The following is a 21,352-nucleotide window of genomic DNA, read 5'->3' on the forward strand; positions in this document are numbered from 1 at the left end:
GATACAAACAGATGGAGAGATATACCATGTTCCTGGATTGGAAGAATCAACATTGTGAAAATGACTCTACTACCCAAAGCAATCTACAGATTCAGTGCAATCCCTATCAAACTACCAATGGCATTTTTCACAGAACTAGAACAAAAAATTTCACAATTTGTATGGAAACAAAAAAGACCCCGAATAGCCAAAGCAATCTTGAGAAAGAAAAACAGAGCTGGAGGAATCAAGCTCCCTGACTTCAGACTATGCTACAAAGCTACAGTAATCAAGACAATATGGTACTGGCACAAGAACAGAAATATAGATCAATGGAACAGGATAGAAAGCCCAGAGATAAACCCACACACCTATGGTCAACTAATCTATGACAAAGGAGGCAAGGATATACAATGGAGAAAAGACAGACTCTTCAATAAATGGTGCTGGGAAAACTGGACAGCTACATGTAAAAGAATTAAATTAGAACATTCCCTTACACCATACACAAAAATAAACTCAAAATGGATTAGAGACCTAAATTTAAGACTGAACACTATAAAACTCTTAGAGGAAAACATAGAAAGAACACTCTCTGACATAAATCACAGCAAGATCTTTTTTGATTCACCTCCTAGAGTAATGGAAATAAAAACAAAAATAAACAAATGGGACCTAATGAAACTTAAAAGCTTTTACAAAACAAAGGAAACTACAAACAAGACGAAAAGACAACCCTCACAATCGGAGAAAATAGTTGCAAATGAATCAACGGACAAAGTATTAATCTCCAAAATGTATAAACAGCTCATGAAGCTCAATATTAAAGAAACAAACAACACAATAAAAAAATGGGTAGAAGACCTAAATGGACATTTCTCCAAAGAAGACATACAGATGGCCAAGAAGCACATGAAAAGCTGCTCAACATCACTAATTATAAGAGAAATGCAAATCAAAACTACAATGAGGTATCACCTCACAGCAGTTAGAATGGGCATCATCAGAAGATCTACAAACAACAAATGCTGGAGAGGGTGTGGAGAAAAGGGAACCCTCTTGCACTGTTGGTGGGAATGTAAATTGATAAAGCCACTATGGAGAACCGTATGGAGGTTCCTTAAAAAACTAAAAATAGAATTACCATATGACCCAACAATCCCACTACTGGGCATATACCCAGAGAAAACCATAACTCAAAAAGACATATGCACCCTAATGTTCATTTCAGCACTATTTACAATAGACAGGTCATGGAAGCAACCTAAATGCCCATCGACAGATGAATGGATAAAGAAGATGTGGTACATATATACAATGGAATATTACTCAGCCATAAAATGAACGAAATTGGGTCATTTGTAGAGACATAGATGGATCTAGAGACTGTCATACAGAGTGAAGTAAGTCAGAAAGAGAAAAACAAATATCATATATTAATGCATATATGTGGAACCTAGAAAAATGGTACAGATGCACCGGTTTGCAGGGCAGAAATAGAGACACAGATGTAGAGAACAAATGTACAGACACCAAGGGGGGAAAGTGGCATGGGGGTGGTGGTGGTGGTGGTGAATTGGGAGATTGGGATTGACATATATACACTAATATGTATAAAATGGTTAACTAATAAGAACCTACTGTATAAAAAATAATGAAATAAAATTCAAAAAAAAGTAAATAGATTGATTTAGTAATCAAAAACTTCCCAAGAAAAGAAATACCAGGACTGGATGCCTTTATGGGTGAATTCTACTGAATGTTTAATGAATACCACCAATTCTTCACAAATCTTTCCAAAAAATAAAAGAGAATACTTCCCAACTCATTCTGTGAGCCCATATTACTCTGATACCAATTCTAGACAAAGACATTAGAAGGAAACCAATATCCTTTTTGAATATAGAAACAAAAATTCTCAACAAAATCTATCAAACCAAATCCAGCACCATATAAAAAGGATTATACACCATGACCAAGGGGATTTATCCCAAGAATGCAAGGTTGGTTAAACATATGGAAATTAATCAATGTAATACACCATGTTAATAGAAGAAAGAACAAAAACCACATGGTTATCTTAATAGTTGCAGAAAAAGCATTGAAAAAATCCAACTCTCTTTCATGATGAAAGTGCTCAACAAACTAGGAATAAAAGGGAACTTCTTCAACCTGATGAGGGCACCTACAAAATCCCACAGCTAACATCCTACATAATGTTGAAAGACTGAATATTTTTCCCCAAACATCAGGAGCAAGAGAAGAATGTCTACTTGTACTTCTACTCAGCACTGTATTGGAGGTTTTAGTCAGACCAGAGGAAGAAATAAATGGCATTCACACTGGAAAAGAAGAAGTAAAACCATCTCAATTTGAAGATGACATGATTTTGCATATAGAAAAGCCTAAGCAGTCCACCAAAAGACTACTAGGGCTAATAAACAAGTTCAACAAGATCGCAGAACACAAGATCCTATTTGAAAATCCATTGTTTTTCTACACACTAGCAAGAAAAAACCAAAAATTAATATATAAACAAACCAAAAATTTATATAATTATAAATGCAATTTCATTTACAATATCATAAGATACTTAGGAATAAATTTAACAAAGAAGTGCAAAGCTTGTGAGTTGAAAACTACAAAACAGTTGAAAAATTAAAGAAGATATAATAATGATGATGATAAAAATAGAAAGACATCCCATGTTCATGGACAGAAAGACTTTATTTTTTTATTGTTATTATTATTATTTTGGCCGTGCTGCCCAACTTGTGGGATTTTACTGCCCTGACCAGGGATTGAGACTGGGCCACAGCAGTGAAAGTGTTGAGTCCTAACTACTGGACTGCCAGGGAATTCCCAGAAGACTTTAAATTGATAAGATGACAGCACTCTCCAAATTGATCTAACAGCTTTAAAGCAACTCCCATCAAAATCCCAGCTGCCTTTTTTTGGTGGAAATTGACAAGCTGATCCTAAAATTCATATGGAAATACATGGAACCCAGAATAGCCAAAACAACCTTGTAAAAAAAGAACAAAGGTGTGGAACTCACACTTCCTGCTTTTTAAAACCTACTACAAAGCTACAGTAATCAGACAGAATGGTACTGGCATAAGGATAGACATATATATCAATAGAATAGAATTGGGGGTCCAGAAATAACCCTCATTTATGGTCAGTTGTTTCTCAACAAGGGTGCCAGACCATTCAATGGAGAAAGGACAGCCTCTTCAACAAACCATGCTGGAAAAACTAATATCTATCAATACTTTCAAAAGAATAAAGTTTGACCTTTATTTCACACCATATACAAAAATTAACTCAAAATTATCAGAGACATAAATGTAAGAGCTAAAACTATCAAACTCTTAGAAGAAAATGTAGGAATAAATCTTTGTGACTGGATTAGGCAGTAATTTTCTAGATATGACACTTAAAACATGGGAAACAAAAGAGAAAATAGATAAATTGGACTTAAACAAAATTGAAAACTTTTGTACTTCAACGAATACCATCAAGAAAGTGAAAAAGACAACCTATTAATACAATATGAGAGAAAGTATTTGCAAATAATATATCTGATAAGTATCTGGTATACAAAATGTAAAAAGAACTTCTTACAATGCATAAATAAAGAGTCAAATAACCCAGTTAAAAAATGAGCCATGGATTTGAATAGACATTTCTCCAAAGAAGATATACATATGGCCAATAAGCACATGAAAAGTTACTCAACACCATTAATCATTAGGGAAATGGATATCAAAACTACAGTGAGATACCACTTCATTTCAAGATGGCTATAATCAAAAAGATGGACAATAGCAAGTGTTGACAAGGATGCGGAAAAATTAGAACTTTTATGCATTGCTGATGGAACTGTAAAGTGGTGTAGCTGCTTTGGAAAACAGCCTGACAGTCCCTCAAAAAGTTAAGCATAGAATTGCAGTAAGACCCAACAATTCTACTCCTAAGTCTATATCTAAGAGAATTGACAACATGTCCACACAAAGGCTTATACATGAATGTTCATAGCAGCATTATTCATACTCGCCAAAAAGTGGAAACAACCCAAATGTCCATCAGCTGATGAATGGATAAACAAAATATAGTACATCTGTGTAAGGGACTACTACTCAGCCATAAAAAGGAATGAAGTTGTGATGCATGCTACAATATGGATGAACCTTGAAAATATTATGCTAAGTAAAAGAAGACAGACACAAAAGGTCACGTATAATTCCATTTATATGAAATGTCTAGAATAGAGATAGAAAGTAGATTAGTGGTTGCTAGAGTGGGAGAGGGTGATGGGGACTGCTAATGGATGTGGAGTTTCTTTTTGGACTGGTGAAAATGATCTGAAATTGGACAGTAGTAATGGTTCCACAACTCTATGAATATACTAAAAAAACATTGAATTGTAGACTTTAAAGGGGTAAGTTTTATGATATGTGAATTATATCTGTTTTTAAAGTTTGAGAAAATATTTATTGAGTATCTACTGAGTGCTACGCACTGTCTAGGTGCTGGATAAGCCACAGTGATATAAGTCCCTTGTGGAGCTGATGTTCTAGTGTCAGGGGAAAACAGACAGTAATTAATTAACAAGTGAGTATATAATATGCTAAAAAGTATATAATATGCTAAGAAAAAGTAGGGTAAGGGGCAGAGTGACGGGGATAGGTATGCTGTACTAGATCAGATGGTCAGGGAAGGCCTTGTTGAGAAGGTGAGGAAGACCTGAGATGTAAGGAATTAAGTCAGTGGAGTGTTCGAGGAGACACATTTCAGACAGAGAGAACAGAGGTGAGGCTGGAGTGTGCCTGGGGAGGAGGGAGGAGGCCAGTGTGGCTGGAGAAGAGTGAATGAATGGTGGTGAGATCCTAAAAAGTGTGTGTTTGTGTGTGTGTGTGTGTGTGTGTGTGTGTGTGTGTAGAGTGCGGTAGCAGTGGGAGCCAATTGTGTAGGGTCTTAGAGGTAAGAATTTGAATTGGATTCTGGATTTTGTGCGGAATGAAATGGGAAGCCATTGGATGTTTCTGAGCAGAGGATGGACGTAATCTGATTTAGGACTCAACAGAATTCCTCTGTCTGCCGTGGGAAGAATAACTAGTAGAGAAAAGGAGTGGGAGAGGTAACCAGTTAGTAGGCTACTGCAAGAATACAGGCAAGAGGTGATGGACCGGGGACTAAATGTGTAGATGTCCAGATGTGGTCAGATTCTGGGTTTGTTTTGAAGGAATGCCTCTAAGTCTCCTCTTGACCCAGGTCAAGATAAGAAACTCAGGCCACCTGAACAAAAACCAGTTCTTCCTTTTAAAAGGTGTATTTCAGAAGAGTTGGAAGGACAGGGGAGATAGATTGTGGCTCATGCTCACATGTTAATAATTTTTGTCCCTATCAAACCTTCCTCCATTGACCTACCTAACATTTGTGGGTTCTTCTGAAACAAGAGGGGCTCTATCTCTTTGTACAGTTTGGAGGCTCCTCCCTTTCAAGTTCCACCTCTCCTTCCTTCTCCTATTATAGGGTGTGTGGATTCTTCTCAGATGCCCTGGGAGCAGTGCCTGGTTCCCCTTGAGCAGGAGACATTCATGAGGGCTTTGGTGGGAAAATCCAGCTTTGTTCAGTGACCTTTGGACAATTGCAGTTCCCAGTTTTTCAAGCAGTGCTCTGCCATCCTCTCTCAGGCACCCACTGCAGAGTTTCACCCTGTGACCCTGAGTCCACAAAAAATCCTAATGCTGCACCCTGCGAACCCTCACAGAATCTCTGGCCATTAACCCCATGGTGCTATATTTTAAATGGTGTGCCCTGGCAACTTCTTCTCTGGTTCCTGACATACTTCTAACTCCACCCCGTGAATTTCTCTCATCCTCTGTAACTTCTAAAGTTTCCAAATCAGCCTCATTGTTTGCCCAGCTACAGCAGCCCTTTTTTCTGAGGATTCAGGCGCCTCCAGTAGAGTAGGGCAAAAGCATACACTGCTTCACAATGTCTCCATTGACCTCCTTTCCCTGTGCCTCTAGAGATCTAGAGATCATGCCTCTAAAATTCAAGAAGACCTGGGTCCATGAAGACTTGCTTAAAAGTTAATTTCCAATTCCAGTTTCACAAACATGATTTAGAGACTTCTGCAATTTAGTGAATTCATGTGACAGGCACAAGTGTGGTTCTCTGCCTGGAACATCAAATTCACTAATAAGCCTATATAGTGTATATTCTGCTGAATTATAATCACACCTCTAATCTTGGAATGGCCTCCACTTTTTCTTCATGCTCAGTTACAAGATGGTGATTTAATCCTGAGGAGCAGTTATCCCTGAATGTAGCCCTCATGGGGCTGAGCTGCCACAAGTTCCATCTTGGAAAATGGACAAATATGCAAACAAAACCCAAACAGACAGACAGACAAAACACTGCAAACTTGACATTGTAAAAGAATAAAAAGCCAACTAAATCTTTACTGAAGCATCTGATAAAACACCAAAAAAATATTCTAGTCAAAACACAGAACAGGGAACTCTACTCAGTGCTCTGTGGTGACCTAAATGGGAAGGAAATCTAAAAAAGAGTGGGTATATGTATATGTATAACTGATTCACTTTGCTGTACAGCAGAAACAAACACAACATTGTAAAGCAACTATACTCCAATATAATTTAATTTAAAAATTTAGCAAAACTCAAAAATCCTCTTTCCCACTTAATGCCTATGATAGCATTATAGCTGCCTCTCCCTCATCAATCTATCTCCTCGTTATCTCCAAAGACCCCAGAACTCTCTAAAAGACCTGCCTTGTGCCTTTTGTCTCTCTTTCCTTGTCCTTCCCGTTCCAGTTTCTGCTCCACTCATTTCTCTCATCAACACAACTGAAAGCCAGACTTGTTTGAATAACAAAATCTTCTTAGAAGCCACGGAGGAGGGAGGCTATGACCATAGAGAAATAAATTTTTTGTCCCAATCCTGTTATAAAATTTATGTTTTATCATAGTGATTCTTCTGTGTTGCAGAATGCAGAACTATCTCAATGGGGCAAGGACAAGAAGTACATGCTCGAAAGCTGATTCAGATGTCAATGCAGCAGGTATGTAGCAATGGACAACTACTCTTCATGCAACATTCTTGATATTATTCCTCTGGCCATCTGGTCTACTTAGGACCAACACAGTGATGGGCAAAGCATTCTACCTGTGATGTTCAATCATTATTTTTCATTTTTATTTATGTATATAGAGTCAACCTTTGATTTCCTACAAATTTTAAACCTCCAGCTAGTTTGCTCCTGACATCCCCACAAAATACTTGTTCCATTTTCTATAGCATATGCTCCATTTTATTTTCACTAAATATTTTTTGATAATTTGGCAGCCACACTTTCTGGTTCCTAAAGGATGCAGCTCTAGCAGTCTTGGAATGTCATGTTCAATATTAACAGATAGTGCTTAAGAAGTGACAGATTGAGACAGTCAAATTTCAATTTTCAGTTAAAGTGAGACTTTCATTTTTCATTAATGGGCAGTTGCAGGCAAATAAGAAATATTTGAGGGTGTTATGTTTAAATATTGATAATGGTTTTTATTGAAAATTGCAAGCTGGATGGAATGTTGAGAACTATTTTTCATCACACCTAATAAATACACAGGTCATTAATTTTCTAGAAATGGTTGGTAGATAGCAATCTCAGCAGCAATAAGAAATTGCGCCATTGATAAAAATAAAATAAGATCTTGGTTTATTTTTAAGCTTTTGATCTCATAACGTCTGTAGCAACTGTGGTGCAGCTTTTCCCTGGGAATTAATGACTGGAGAGGGTTAATGGGCTAAAACTCTGCTTGGTTCATCAAAGTTTCAGGCTAGTCATTAATTCTCAAGTGCGCCAAGCCTTAATCTTTACCACTTAATTAAATTCAATAATATATTGTATTTAATTTATATATATTGAAGAAATTATATATAATTATTTTTACTCAGATCAAATAATTCACTCTATTGAGTGATTTGACAGTTTGACTTTGGGTCTTAAATAAGTTCTTCAGTTTCCACGAGTGAGAAACTTCTAAATTTGGTACAGCATTCACATTAACCTTCTTTGGAATCTTAGCTTTTATAACTTCCATGTTCTGTGTCTCAAGGTAGGATAAATATTGATAATAATGGCATTATCAAACAAACAAACAAACAACAACAATAACCCATGAATAGGTACAGCCACACTGCCACTTGAAAGATTTAGGATAAAGCTGACACGGTGGAATGCAGAGCAGGGAATCAGAGAGTAACTGGATCCACGATGACACAAACCAACCATGAAGTCCATCTTGGTCTAGACATCCCAGTTGTCTAGACCAACAAGTCCCCTTTGCTGCTTAAGCCAGTCTGAGTTCTGTTTTCTCTTGCAGTAGAAGGTGTATATACAGGCCTTACCATATATACACTAAGCTCAATGATTTGTAGCTGTATTTATCTGATCTCATTATATAAGTATATCAAGATATTGTCTGGCTAATAAACTGTGTTCTTATAGAACTGTGACGGTCATGTGAATTACATTGTTAAAGAAGGTTTTATCAAGTATTTAGATAGTGCTTAGAAAGTTTTGTGGTTTCAGGAATATCTGGGAGGAGTGATGGCAAAGAATAAGGTTTAATATTATGGTAGCAAATGTCACCAAATGTATTTTATTGCCTCTGGTGAAATAAAATTGGTATTTTAAGTCAGGAGAAGAAAACTTAAGCATAAAATTCTCTCTCTCTGCTCATTTGGGCCTCCTCCCTCCCCTTTTAGTGTACAATGTGCATCTGCATAACGCATTAACCAGACCTCCTCAAAGGTGGGAATGCCTGCTCGAATGCAAAGATCAATTTTTTTCCCCTTTTTTCTGACGCTAGCCAGGTAACTTCTTAAAAGATTAGCATGCTTTTCCAACTCTGCAGGGAGCCATGGTGACTTGTTGCTGGCTTTGTATGTGTACCTGGACTGTGTATCTTTGGTGAACCTCATGTGAAATGTCAGCATGTCATTTTGATGTATGATCCTTTGTCTCGAAAATGTATATGACTCTGCCTTTGACTTGTAACAGGCAAGACAGGTCTCAGAGCTTCTGTCTCCCAGGCTATAATCCTCAGTTTGGCTCAAATAAAATTCTCTCTTTTCTTCCTAACTTGATTGTTAATGAATTTTCGTCGACACCTCCAACTTTCATGAGGTAATGTGTATCTCTCTTTGTGACAGTGGACAACTTGGTTTCGGGGTGAGTCCCTTCTGATTTACCCTAGGCAGGACAATTTAAGTTACAAATTCCAAAATACCCATTCCCACCATTAGATGGTGCACACACTGTACTTAAACAAGTCTGACTTCAAATTTTAACTTTTGTTCCCTTCTAAACCAAGGGTGGCAGGATACAATCATTTTGAACCCACTTGATTCCAAGTAACCAGCTTTACAACTAACAGAAAAAAGAAGATTGTATTGACGTATAACAATTTCATTAAAATATATGTGCTCAAAACAGAGTATTCTTATGCCCTGAGTAAAAGTTTCAAAAAATTTGTTTGTATGTTTTGTTTTATTAAAGTCGTAGCAAAAAAAGTTATAAGGAATTAATATGAAATCATTTTTGAATACAGGGTGGCTGGGTATTACTGCAGAATTGTCACCTTGGCCTAGAATTCATGGAAGAATTGCTAGAGACATTAACTACCACTGATGCCAGCAATGATACTTTCCGAGTGTGGCTAACTACCGAGCCCCACGATCGGTTTCCCATTACATTGCTTCAGGTTTGTTACTGTGAGATAAGTATCCTTTCCTTGAGAGTTATACAAATAAAGATGGCACAAATATGATTATGGAAAGATGGCAAACATAACAGGGCTTTCTGGTCCAGTAGAGGCTGCGTTGCAAAATCTTATGCCATTATCGTCAAAATCTTGACTATAATTATCAAGATTATATGGTAAAGATTCCCACAGAAGAGTTATAAGACTCAGTATTAATTTATTGGGTTTTAGCTCTGATCAATGCAAGTAGCTTACACGGTGCCCATTTATGTACCATAAGCATATTGTTGGCTGATGTGTTGTAATTTCTATTTTATTCTTCACAGTAATTTATAGAAACAAAACTACTATTTGCTTTTTATGACAGACTTCTCTCAAATTCACTAATGAGCCACCCCAAGGCGTTCGTGCAGGTTTGAAAAGAACATTTGCTGGAATTAATCAAGACCTTCTGGATATCAGTAATTTACCCATGTGGAAGCCAATGCTTTACACTGTAGCATTTTTACACTCCACGGTGCAGGTAACTTCTGAGAGCAGTTTGCACATTTAGAGGATGCTAATGATGTTATGTTTGCCTCTCTGCTGCCCTGTCTGCTCTCCTCACCTTGCTTTCTTTTTCCTTCATGGCACTTTTCCCCACCTGGCACAGGACATGCATATTTGTTTATGTATTTATGTGTCCTCCTGCCCCCACACCCCCACTTTGGCCCCTAGAGTATAAGATTCTCCATGGCAATGACTTTGTTCTTTTGTAACTGCTGGGTCTCCCCCTGTGACAGCAGCAGCTGGGGCATTGCCAGAGCTCAATAAATATTTGTGGGATGAACAAACGGATTACTGTGATAGGAGCTTGGTCTTGAAAGTGCCTGTGCTGGCCAGGACTGTTATGTACACCATCTCATGTAATACTAACAGCCACCTTTCAAGGTAGGATTTATCACCATCTTACAAGTGAGGAAATTGAGACTCAGAGAGGTTAAGTTCCTTTCTAAACAGTAGATCTAGGAGTCAAGCCCCACGCTGTCTGCCCTGGATACAAGTATGTTTCAACCCTCCTCCCACCGGTGACAGAAGTGGTGGTGTTGGGAAGAGGAGTCACAAGGGTCACCTGTCTTCTTCACGTTGTTTGCTCTTTGCTTTTACTGTGTACTTATATAGTCATTTAATAATTTTATGGCTGCCCAGCAACATCTCTATGGGATTATTTTCGTTTTGTTATTGCCTTGTTCTATATTTGGATTTTGGATTTTGTTCTGTATTTGAAAGCTGTATAATTTTAATGTACTTGATTCACTCCTTGATTTCACAGAGAGATAAAGGGACTCCTTTAACTCTTTCCTACATTTCTTCTTTCCCTGAGGTTGGAGTGAGGACAAAATGAATCAACTGGTTTAAACCAGGAGTCATGGTTCAGCTGTGCACAGCAGCCGGCAGAGCTTGGCCTCATCTCTACCCACCCTGCCCAAAGGTGGAGGGGAATTTGGTGCCCACCCCAGAAAATACCGGGCGTGTTTACCCGTAGGTTCCTTGACCCCACCACTTTACCAGGTTTCATGCTGCCCAACAGAGAGGGCTGTTTAGAGGGGACAGCTGGTGTTTATCTGTCCCCCAACTCTGAGAGACTTAAAATCAGGTTAAACGCTTAGCGGGTCGTTATTCTTGCTAAGTTCCATTGTGGCCTTTGGATTGATTGTAAAGTACAGCTTTCAAGTCACTGAAGCTGATTTCATATATTCTTATCTGGGAATTGTTGGGTTTGCTAGGCCTTATCACACTCTAATACAAATATTGCTTTAAACTCTGTTATTTAAAGCCCAATTCACAAATAATAAATTTTATGATTCTTTTCCTAGTAGTGATGATTCAACTCTTCCACTGTGCTTATCACAGACAGATGACTGAGGGGTATTTTCCATATGGTCAACATGGCAACCTGTGTTTTTAGTGGCCATTATCCAAGGGTTAAAAAGAAGAACAGGACCATGGGCCAGTCATGGGGCCGAAGTGTGCTTGCACTTAAAGTGGCTTGTATTTGGGTTAAAACAGAAAAAAATCTCCACTGCTAAGGCCGTGAAGCTAACAGTGGCATGTCTATGAAAAAAAAGGTTGCGAAGATCTCTTAAAATCCAATCATAGAGTGTTAGAAAGAGCACTTCACGGAGAGTCAGGAAGCCTGGATTTTAGACCTGTTGTGACATCAATTAGCTACGTAAGGTTGGTCAACTTATGTCCCTCTCAAGGCTTCTGTTTACCCATCTGTGTGTTTAGAGGCAGAAGGAGGTGATCTTTCAAGATTTTTCCCATTTCTAACATTCTGTTGTCCAGTTCTATGACTATACAAGGAGTGCAGATAATTCAAGCATTTTTCCCTCGGTTCTAGTTTTATCAATTTCAGAAATGTTTACTGTGATATTGCCTAAACATATTCTTTTCTTGGTTAGGATAAAGCCAGCTTGACAGAAAAATCTGGAATTCTTTAGGAGCTTGTGGTCCTGGGTCAGCACCATCTGCATCACCTGGGGACTTGTAAGAGTTGAATTTCAGGCCCCACCCAGACCCACTGAATCAGATTCTGCGTTGTAATAAGATGCCCAAGTGATTCGTGTGCACATTAGAGTTTAACACACAACTGTTACAGGGAGGACTGTTCTGAATAGACAGATTGTGGCTTATATTTTTCTAGTGTTGGATATAATAGTCAAGTACCAGATTTTCTTTTTTTAACATCTTCATTGGAGTATAATTGCTTTACAATGGTGTGTTAGTTTCTGCTGTATAACAAAGTGAATCAGCTATACGTATACATATATCTCCATATCCCCTCCCTCTTGCATCTCCCTCCTACCCTCCCTATCCCACCCCTCTAGGTGGACACAAAGCACCGAGCTGATCTCCCTGTGCTATGCAGCTGCTTCCCACTAGCTATCTGTTTTACATTTGGTAGTGTATATATGTCCATACCACCCTCTCACTTCGTCCCAGCTTACCCTTCCCCCTCCCAGTGTCCTCAAGTCCATTCTCTATGTCTGCATCTTTATTCCTGTCCTGCCCATAGGTTCTTCAGAACTTTCCTTTTTTTTTTTTTAGAGTCCATATATATGTGTTAGCATACAGTATTTATTTTTCTCTTTCTGACTTACTTCACTCTGTATGACAGTCTCTAGGTCCATCCACCTCACTATAAATAACTCAATTTCGTTTCTTTATATGGCTGACAAATATTCCATTGTATATATGTGCCACCTCTTCTTTATCCAGTCATATGTTGTTGGACACTTAGGTTGCTTCCATGTCCTGGCTGTTGTAAATAGTGCTGCAATGAACATTGTGGTACATGTCTGTTTTTGAATTATGATTTTCTCAGGGTATATGCCCAGTAGTGGGATTGCCGGGTCGTATGATAGTTCTATTTTTAGGCTTTTTAAGGAACCTCCATACTGTTCTCCATAGTGGCTGTATCAATTTACATTCCCACCAACAGTGTAAGAGGGTTCCCTTTTCTCCACACCCTCTCCAGCATTTATTGTTTGTAGATTTTTTGATGATGGCCATTCTGACCGGTGTGAGGTGATATCTCATTGTAGTTTTGATTTGCATTTCTCTAATGATTAGTGATGTTGACCATCCTTTCATGTGTTTGTTGGCAATCTGTATATCTTCTTTGGAGAAATGTCTGTTTAGGTCTTCTGCCCATTTCTGGATTGGGTTGTTTGTTTTTTTGATATTGAGCTGCCTGAGCTGCTTCTATATTTTGGAGATTAATCCTTTGTCAGTTGCTTCATTTGCAAATATTTTCTCCCATTCTGAGGGCTGTCTTTTCTTCTTGTTTATGGTTTCCTTTGCTGTGCAAAAGCTTGTAAGTTTCATTAGGTCCCATTTGTTTATTTTTGGTTTTATTTCCATTTTTCTAGGAGATGAGTCAAAAAGGATCTTGCTGTGACTTATGTCATGGAGTGTTCTGCCTATGTTTTCCTCTAAGAGTTTTATAGTGTCTGACCTTACATTTAGGTCTTTAATCCATTTTGAGTTTATTTTTGTGTATGGTGTTAGGAAATGTTCTAATTTAATTCTTTTGCATGTAGCTGTCCAGTTTTCCCAGCACCACTTATTGAAGAGGCTGTCTTTTCTCCATTGTTTATTCTTGCCTTATTTATCAAAGATAAGGTGGGTTTATCTCTGGGTTTTTTATCCTGTTCCATTGATCTATATTTCTATTTTTGTGCCGGTACCATACTGTCTTGATTACTGTAGCTTTGTAGTATAGTCTGAAGTCAGGGAGCCTGATTCCTCCAGCTCTGTTTTTCTTTCTCAAGATTGCTTTAGCTATTCGGGGTCTTTTGTGTTTCCATTCAAATTGTGAAATTCTTTGTTTTAGTTCTGTGAAAAATGCCATTGGTAGTTTGATAGGGATTGCATTGAATCTGTAGATTGCTTTGGGTAGTATAGTCATTTTCACAATGTTGATTCTTCCAATCCAGGAACATGGTATATCTCTCCATCTGTTTGTATCATCTAATTTCTTTCATCAGTGTCTTATAGTTTTCTGCATACAAGTCTTTTCCTGATTCTTTAATCAATGAATTGATTCCTCCAAATTTACCTGGATATCCCTTGCTTTATACAAACACGATGTATATACTTTTGTCCATGCAGAGACTGAAAAAAAGAAGAGGGAATTGGTTTATGTCACATAATATGAAGCTTCTGGGCTGGGGAGAGTGTTGCCGAAACTCGGCCCCTGTTCACCCTTGCTGAGTAGAAATGCAGAGATAGAGTTTTGGGTGAAGTAAAAAAGAATAGCTCTATTGCTTTGTCAGGCAGAGGGGACCACAGCAGGCTAATGCCCTCAAAACTGTGTGTACCACCCTGGAGGGGGTAGTGAGGAGTCTTATAGTGTTCAAGGAACAGGGCATGGTCAGCTCGTGCACATTCTTCTGATTGGTTGGTGGTGAGGTAGGTAATTGGGAGTCAGCATCGTCAATTGTTTGGTTCCAGCTGGTCTGGGGTCTATGTGCTTGTGGGCAGCATACAGTTAACTTCTTCCACCTGGTGGGGGTTTCAGTATCTATAAGACAGCTCAAAGGACATGGCTCAGAATATTATCTGTAGTCCTTGAAGAAGAAATAAAGGTCCTTGACTTTGTTTAATGACTAAAGTATTATTATTTGGTCTTGTTTTTTCTTTTCTTTTCGTATTTTCTCACCTCTCTGATTAAATTTATTCTTTGACTGAAGGTTTTCTACAGACAATAGGCAGGCGGAGGACATGGGTGGGGGGTTCTATCCTGGGAAGGCCTCAGAGGTTCCTGCTCGGTTACAAGGGGTTCATGCTGGAATCCATAACACATGAGAATGCAGGAGCGAGTGGTAAAATAGCCAACCCCTGCCTGCCCTCCAATGTGTTTCTCTTACTGAATCAAAGTTTGGCATCATGCCATCAACTCACTCCAGCTCAAGAGCATCGTGTGTTATGCGGACCCTACTCTTGTTGCAGAGGACAAAATGAGCATCCCTCCTCTCCTATAAGAAGGGGAAGTAGATTTGGCTTGTCAAGGACAATCTTGGGCAGAAGAGTGGTGGAGGGTGTCTTGGGATGGGAGCAGGATTACCTAGTAGAAGGGGGTGCGCTGCCATGGCAACCTGCATAGTTGCACCAGCCACTTCTGCACTAAGCTCTGCTTGCTTCCTACTCCCCCTGGCTTCCCTCCCCTCTCCTCCAGGAACTCGACCTCCACGTTGGCCAGGAGGTTACTGCAGCAGCGGCCGCTCTTGCTGCAGTTGGCTGATGTCTCTGCCTCGGCCAGCCAGCCCTCCTGCCCTCCCCGTGGGAGCCTTTCATCCCCAGCACCATGGGGCATGCCTCCGCTTATTTGGACACTACTTCCTGAGAATGTTTCCCGCATCCTCTTTTATTTATTTATTTATTTATTTATTTATTTATTTATGGCTGTGTTGGGTCTTCGCTGCTGCGTGCGGGCCCTCTCTAGTTGCAGCAAGTGGGGCCCACTCTTCGCCGCAGTGTGCGGGCCTCTCACTGCAGCAGCTTCTATTGTTGCTGAGCATGGGCTCTAGGCACGTGGGTTTCAGCAGCTGTGGCACATGGGCTCAGTAGTTGTGGCTCACGGGCTCTAGAGCGCAGGCTCAGTAATTGTGGCTCATGGGCCCAGTTGCTCTGCGGCATGCGGGATCCTCCCAGACCAGGGCTCGAACCCATGTCCCCTGCATTGGCAGGTGGATTCTCAACCACTGCACCACCAGAGAAGTCCTCCCGCATCCTCTTGAAGATGACTGTAGGGGGAAACTTCCCTCTGGCCTCAATATTCTCTCTACATTTTGCCAGAAAGTCCAGTGTAGCACTGTTCTGGCCTTCAGAGCAAGCCCACACTCACCCTTCAGGATTTTAATTTTAAATATACCTTCCTTCAAAGTCTTGGTCTTCTGAAATTCAACAATTCTTCTTCAACAATTCCATTTGTAGTCTCCTCCCAACACCTCCTGCAGGTCACAATAACGTTTCCTGTTTTGTTCCTATTGATAGTCAATATACTGCCCCTTGTAGTGCAGCACATTGGACCCATGAGCATCTTAAGCAGTGGTCCTCAGCCATTGCCTGGGCCCCAGAATCCCCTGGAGGAGGCATCGGGGTGAAGAGCTCAGACCTTTTAAAAACTTCCCAAGTGATTCTAATATGCAGTGAGAGTGGAGAATAATTCCCAAAGAGCCACTGCCCTTAAGGGAGGAGTCTTTAGTCATTTTTATGACCTTTTCATGGTTTGGATATTTCTCCCCCTCACCTTGGCTCACCCACATTGAAGCCCACATTTGGGACTTTTCTTATGGCTTATACACAGCTTTGTGAGGTTTACTGCAAGAATCTTTGATTAGGAGTTCTAAGGGCCTGCAATGGCAGTTGCAAACTCGGAAATTTTACCATGGCTCTTAAAATATTTGTTTAATATTTAATAAAAATGGCCATATCTGTGGGGCTCAGAGAGTACCACTGTTAACAGTTCCTCATTCAGAAAAGTGTTTACTTCTTTGACATATATATATATATATATATATATTTTTTTTTTTTTTTTTTTTTTTTTTTTTTTTTTGCAGTACGTGGGCCTCTCACCACTGTGGCCTCTCCCGTTGTGGAGCACAGGCTCCGGACGCACAGGCTTAGCGGCCATGGCTCACGGGCCCATGCGCTCCGCGGCATGTGGGATCTTCCCAGACCGGGGCACGAACCGTGTCCCCTGCATCGGCAGGCGGACTCCCAACCACTGCGCCACCAGGGAAGCCCCTCTGACATATTTTTTAGGTTTAAGCCTTGACAAACACTCCCTTCAAATTTAATACTGTTTATAACAGTTCTCCCTTTGGGGAGGTGTGATTATAAAGTTCTTAGTGCAAATCTCTTCAAAGTAATCACAGTAACATGATACAGATTTTTAAGAAGATCTTTTACACGTACCTCTGTAGTGTTTCCCAGTGGTTCTGACCATTTCTGTTAATTATTTTTACCTATTCAAGTTTCCCTTATATTGTCTAGTATAGATTGCATTTTTCATCTTATGCCAACTCCAGTTATTAAATAAATAGGTGTGATGCTCCACAGAGAGCTTTGTTTTAAAGATGGGACTGAAGTGAATCTGCGCTGGACTGTGGGAGGCGGGGGATCATTGGACTGAGGTAGATTCTAACATAAAACTGGAAATAGCTTTGACATCATTAAAATGACTCCATTGAACAGCTTCTCTTCGGTGTTCTAAGGAGTATTCCAGGTTTTCCATATTTCACTAGTAGTTGTGTTTTATATATTCTTTGGAATAAAAAGAAGGAAGCTTATTGGTTCAGTCTAGCAGGGAGTAGACTAGTCTTCCTAAAATCATCATCTCCAACTTAATAATGGATAATAACCTCCTTCTGTTGAGTCAGGTTTTAGCTCTTTCTCCTAACATCAAATCTGTCTATGTTTCATCCCTGAATCATCACGTGGGGATGTAGTTACAGCTACTCACCAGAGGTTGTCCTCTGCTGCAGTGGCACAGTCCTGCAGCCTCCTTCTGGATGAATCGTGAACTTTGCATTCCTGTCTTTGCTCCTGACCTTTGCTAAGCCCGGGATTCTTTTCTCCCTTCTTTTCAAAGACCAGCTTCAGTTTCATTCTTCCCAGGAGCCCTTGATTGAATGTCTTCTTCAAGCTTATCACCTGTGAAATTTTGACAATTATATTTAGTACCCTGTTGTCCTTTCCTGTTTTGTCTTATTTTCTCACCTAGATTAAAACTTCTTGAAAATGCACTGATTCTAATATTTTTCTATTATTGGACTCATCCTAATATTTTTCTAAACATAAGACTCATCCTATAGTTTCAAAAATACTAATTGGATTGGAGAGATTCAATATGCCAAATATTCCAAATTCTAGCAAAGTCCTCTGTTTTTGAGCTTCCAAATGAGGTCTTAGGTCCCAGTGGTTTGAGTCTACCCTGATGTTATTCCAAGATGATACTTAGGGGTTGTTTTTTTCTTTATTGTCACTTAACAGGGGTCAGTGAGTAAAAAAAAAAAAAAACAATAGCAAGAAAGTGAAATGACCTCATTTGTGAAAGAAAAGACACCACATTTTGTCCTTTTTTCTAAAAGGAGTTAAACAGTTTATGACTTTAGTGAACCAACCTAAAAACTGAACATTTTAAATAAAAATTGATAGCAAGTAACATAAAATGAAGCAAACCTCAGCATTAGGGCAATTTTCAAAGATCACATTTTAAGGAGCAACTGAATTGCAATTGCTCAGTGCATGTAAACGGAGTGTTTCCACAGAGACAATTTAAGCAGCTTCAGTAATTGGAAAGAAAGAATTGTTGTTCATTCAGTCTCCTACCTAATTGAACAGTAAATTTTAAAACCTAAGTGAAAACAGGTAAAACTGTTTTAGAGTTGATTCTCTTTTTTTAAACAATGGGAAAACATTTGTGTTTGGTTCGTAAGTGGTTAGCATTCTTCTCTTTGAAGCCCTCAAGGTGGAAGAAATCCCAGAGCCTCAAGTGTTAGCTGAACGCATTTTCGTGTTAGTACCCCATAGACCCTCCAGGCCCCCCTTGCTCCTAGAGCAACCTGGAGGAGGCTCACCATAGTGCTTCTTGGGACCCACGCAAGAAATTCAAAACCACATGTCAGCTTCCTAATTGACACTCCGGAGAGTGAGAGAGAGTGCCTTTCATGCTGATAATAATCAACTCACATGTTTGTTTATTAGACAACCATGATCCTTCTTCCAAGGCGCAGGTACAAAAGGGGAGACAAGAATGGGAGATATGTCTCCTCCTGTCAAGGCCTCCTCGAACCCTGTGGCTCCTCCTAATCTTCTCTGTGTTCAAGGTGGAAGATGGTTCTTCACAGCTCCTGAGTTTACAAACCTCTCTAATTTAAGTTCTGACTAGGACAAACTCTGAATACCTGTTCTGAACTCTAAGTCCAAATGCCTGGGAGAAGGGATATTGCTGGCTCTTCTTAGGCTGGTTGTTCACCTTTGGTCTAATTAGCTAAGGAGTGGGGAGTCACGCCATGCAAATGTCCAACACCTGACAGCCTAACCTAAAGAAGAACAGCTCTAGAAATAACGCTAGTAGTTGACATTTTTTGTTGTTGTTGTTGTTTTTGTTTTTTTACGGTACGCGGGCCTCTCGCTGTTGTGGCCTCTCCCGTTGCGGAGCACAGGCTCCGGACGCGCAGGCTCAGCGGCCATGGCTCACGGACCCAGCTGCTCCGCGGCACGTGGGATCTTCCCAGACCAGGGCACGAACCCGTGTCCCCTGCATCGGCAGGCGGACTCTCAACCACTGCGCCACCAGGGAAGCCCAGTAGTTGACAATTTTAAGGGTTGTTTGCCCTCAGTCTGACCTCCCAGGGTGGACATCTGGACCCAAATTATTTTTGATGTTTTTATTTAATATCTTAAAAGAGGACTTCCTGGTGGAAGGAAGTTCCACCAATTATTTATTCCTGAATAAATAATTGGACCTTTCTTAGAGAGACTGATTGTGTGCTGAGGCAGGGAAAGCTGATGGTATGGTAATGTTTGAGTTAATCTGTGTTGTGTACTAGGTGATGACGGCCTGGAAATATCAGTTCTAACACTCACATACCTTTAAAATGGTCTCCAGAATATCAGAGCAATGGAGTCATTTGGCCTGAGCCTCATTTGATTATTTGTGAGTTAATTTGGTGATTTGAAACAGCCGCTGTTTCACAGGAGAGACAAATGAAGGCAATATGAATGTTTTAAGAGAGAGATGTCATGTTTTACCATAGAAAACGTTTAGTTTTCAAAACCTGAAACTGCAAGATTACAAAGTGAAACTAGCAGGAAGTCTAAATGCCCTTGAGTGCTTAAGTCATTCACCTTAAAAAACTAAAATTCAAACCCTTGCATTTAACATTTGAAACTTTCAACAGTCCAGTTTAGAATAAATTCATTCAACAGATATTTATTGAGCACCTACTGCACTTTTTGAGTTGACGATGGAGACCTACACTTTTTAAACCCAAGAACTCCAATTTGGCAAATATTTGGAGATTTGCTCTTGAAAGCCTTCTAGAGCCAAGGAGTAATATCTCTATTTGTTACTATATCCAAAATCATATACTGTTCTTTTATGATGTCAACTTATTTCAATATCATGCCTTAATTTTACTGTACTTTATGTTTTAATAATAAAAACAGGTATCAGCTGCAATACAATTTAAAACTCTTGCTCAATTACTTTTCTCTGTTGTTTTTAAGGAGCGACGCAAATTTGGTCCCTTAGGATGGAATATTCCTTATGAATTCAATTCTGCGGACTTTTCAGCCAGCGTTCAGTTTATTCAGAATCACCTTGATGAATGCGATATTAAGAAAGTGAGTGAAATTGTTTTTTTTTTTTTTTCTGTCTTCATTGCCATCCTTAAATCAAAGTTCTACAGACATTCCCAGTCTGGGATATGCAGTGGCTCTGCTGAGGTTCCCCCCAGCTCTCCCAAAGGGGACCGATCATTCCAATCACCTGTTTACTGGTCCAGCCATTTCCACTCACACCCCTACTGCCCATAGGAGCGCACTGGGACTCTCCATCTCACACTTGTGTCCCCCTCCACCCAATCTCTCTCTTTCCTGAGGACATGCACAACAGAGGCAGAGCCCTGACAAAGGAACTCATTGTGTTGAGAAACACCACAGCCTTCTTCATGTCACATCCAAGTGCCACAGTGTACTTCAAGAGAATATATACCTTAAATCAGACTTTTCTTCCTTTATCTCCCTCATGCTTCCTCAGAATCCTCAGAAATGAGAATATCTCCCAGCCCATGTAAAAGTTCTTTTGTACCTTAAGTCACATCTTAACAGACACTTAAGCTTATGCAGATAAATAGCAATGATTTGAATAATGGTCACTGATCCTTGTGTAGCACTTCACAGTTTTCAAAGTGCTCGCATGTGCAGGGTCTCGTTTTTATTTTCACAACTCAGTGAGGTAGATACCCAAGATGTTACTATGATCCCCATTTTACTGATGACGTACTAGACAAGAGAAGACAAGG

The 21,352-nt window shown here is 39.7% G+C and overlaps 1 protein-coding gene across 1 annotated transcript in view; it reads left to right on the top strand.

Moving 5' to 3' along the window:
- Positions 1 to 21,352, top strand: part of DNAH8 (dynein axonemal heavy chain 8) — a 330,122-nt gene that overhangs the window by 262,020 nt on the left and 46,750 nt on the right. Inside the window, exons 83-86 of the mRNA XM_027127141.1 lie at positions 7,002 to 7,075; positions 9,621 to 9,773; positions 10,141 to 10,296; positions 20,556 to 20,672. Coding sequence (XP_026982942.1) covers positions 7,002 to 7,075; positions 9,621 to 9,773; positions 10,141 to 10,296; positions 20,556 to 20,672 — 500 coding nt within the window. The remainder of the gene's footprint in view (positions 1 to 7,001; positions 7,076 to 9,620; positions 9,774 to 10,140; positions 10,297 to 20,555; positions 20,673 to 21,352) is intronic.

This window comes from Aethalodelphis obliquidens, unplaced genomic scaffold (genome assembly GCF_003676395.1).
Source record: "Aethalodelphis obliquidens isolate GAN/ISIS:26980383/991018 unplaced genomic scaffold, ASM367639v1 scaffold31, whole genome shotgun sequence".
NCBI lineage: Eukaryota > Metazoa > Chordata > Mammalia > Artiodactyla > Delphinidae > Aethalodelphis > Aethalodelphis obliquidens.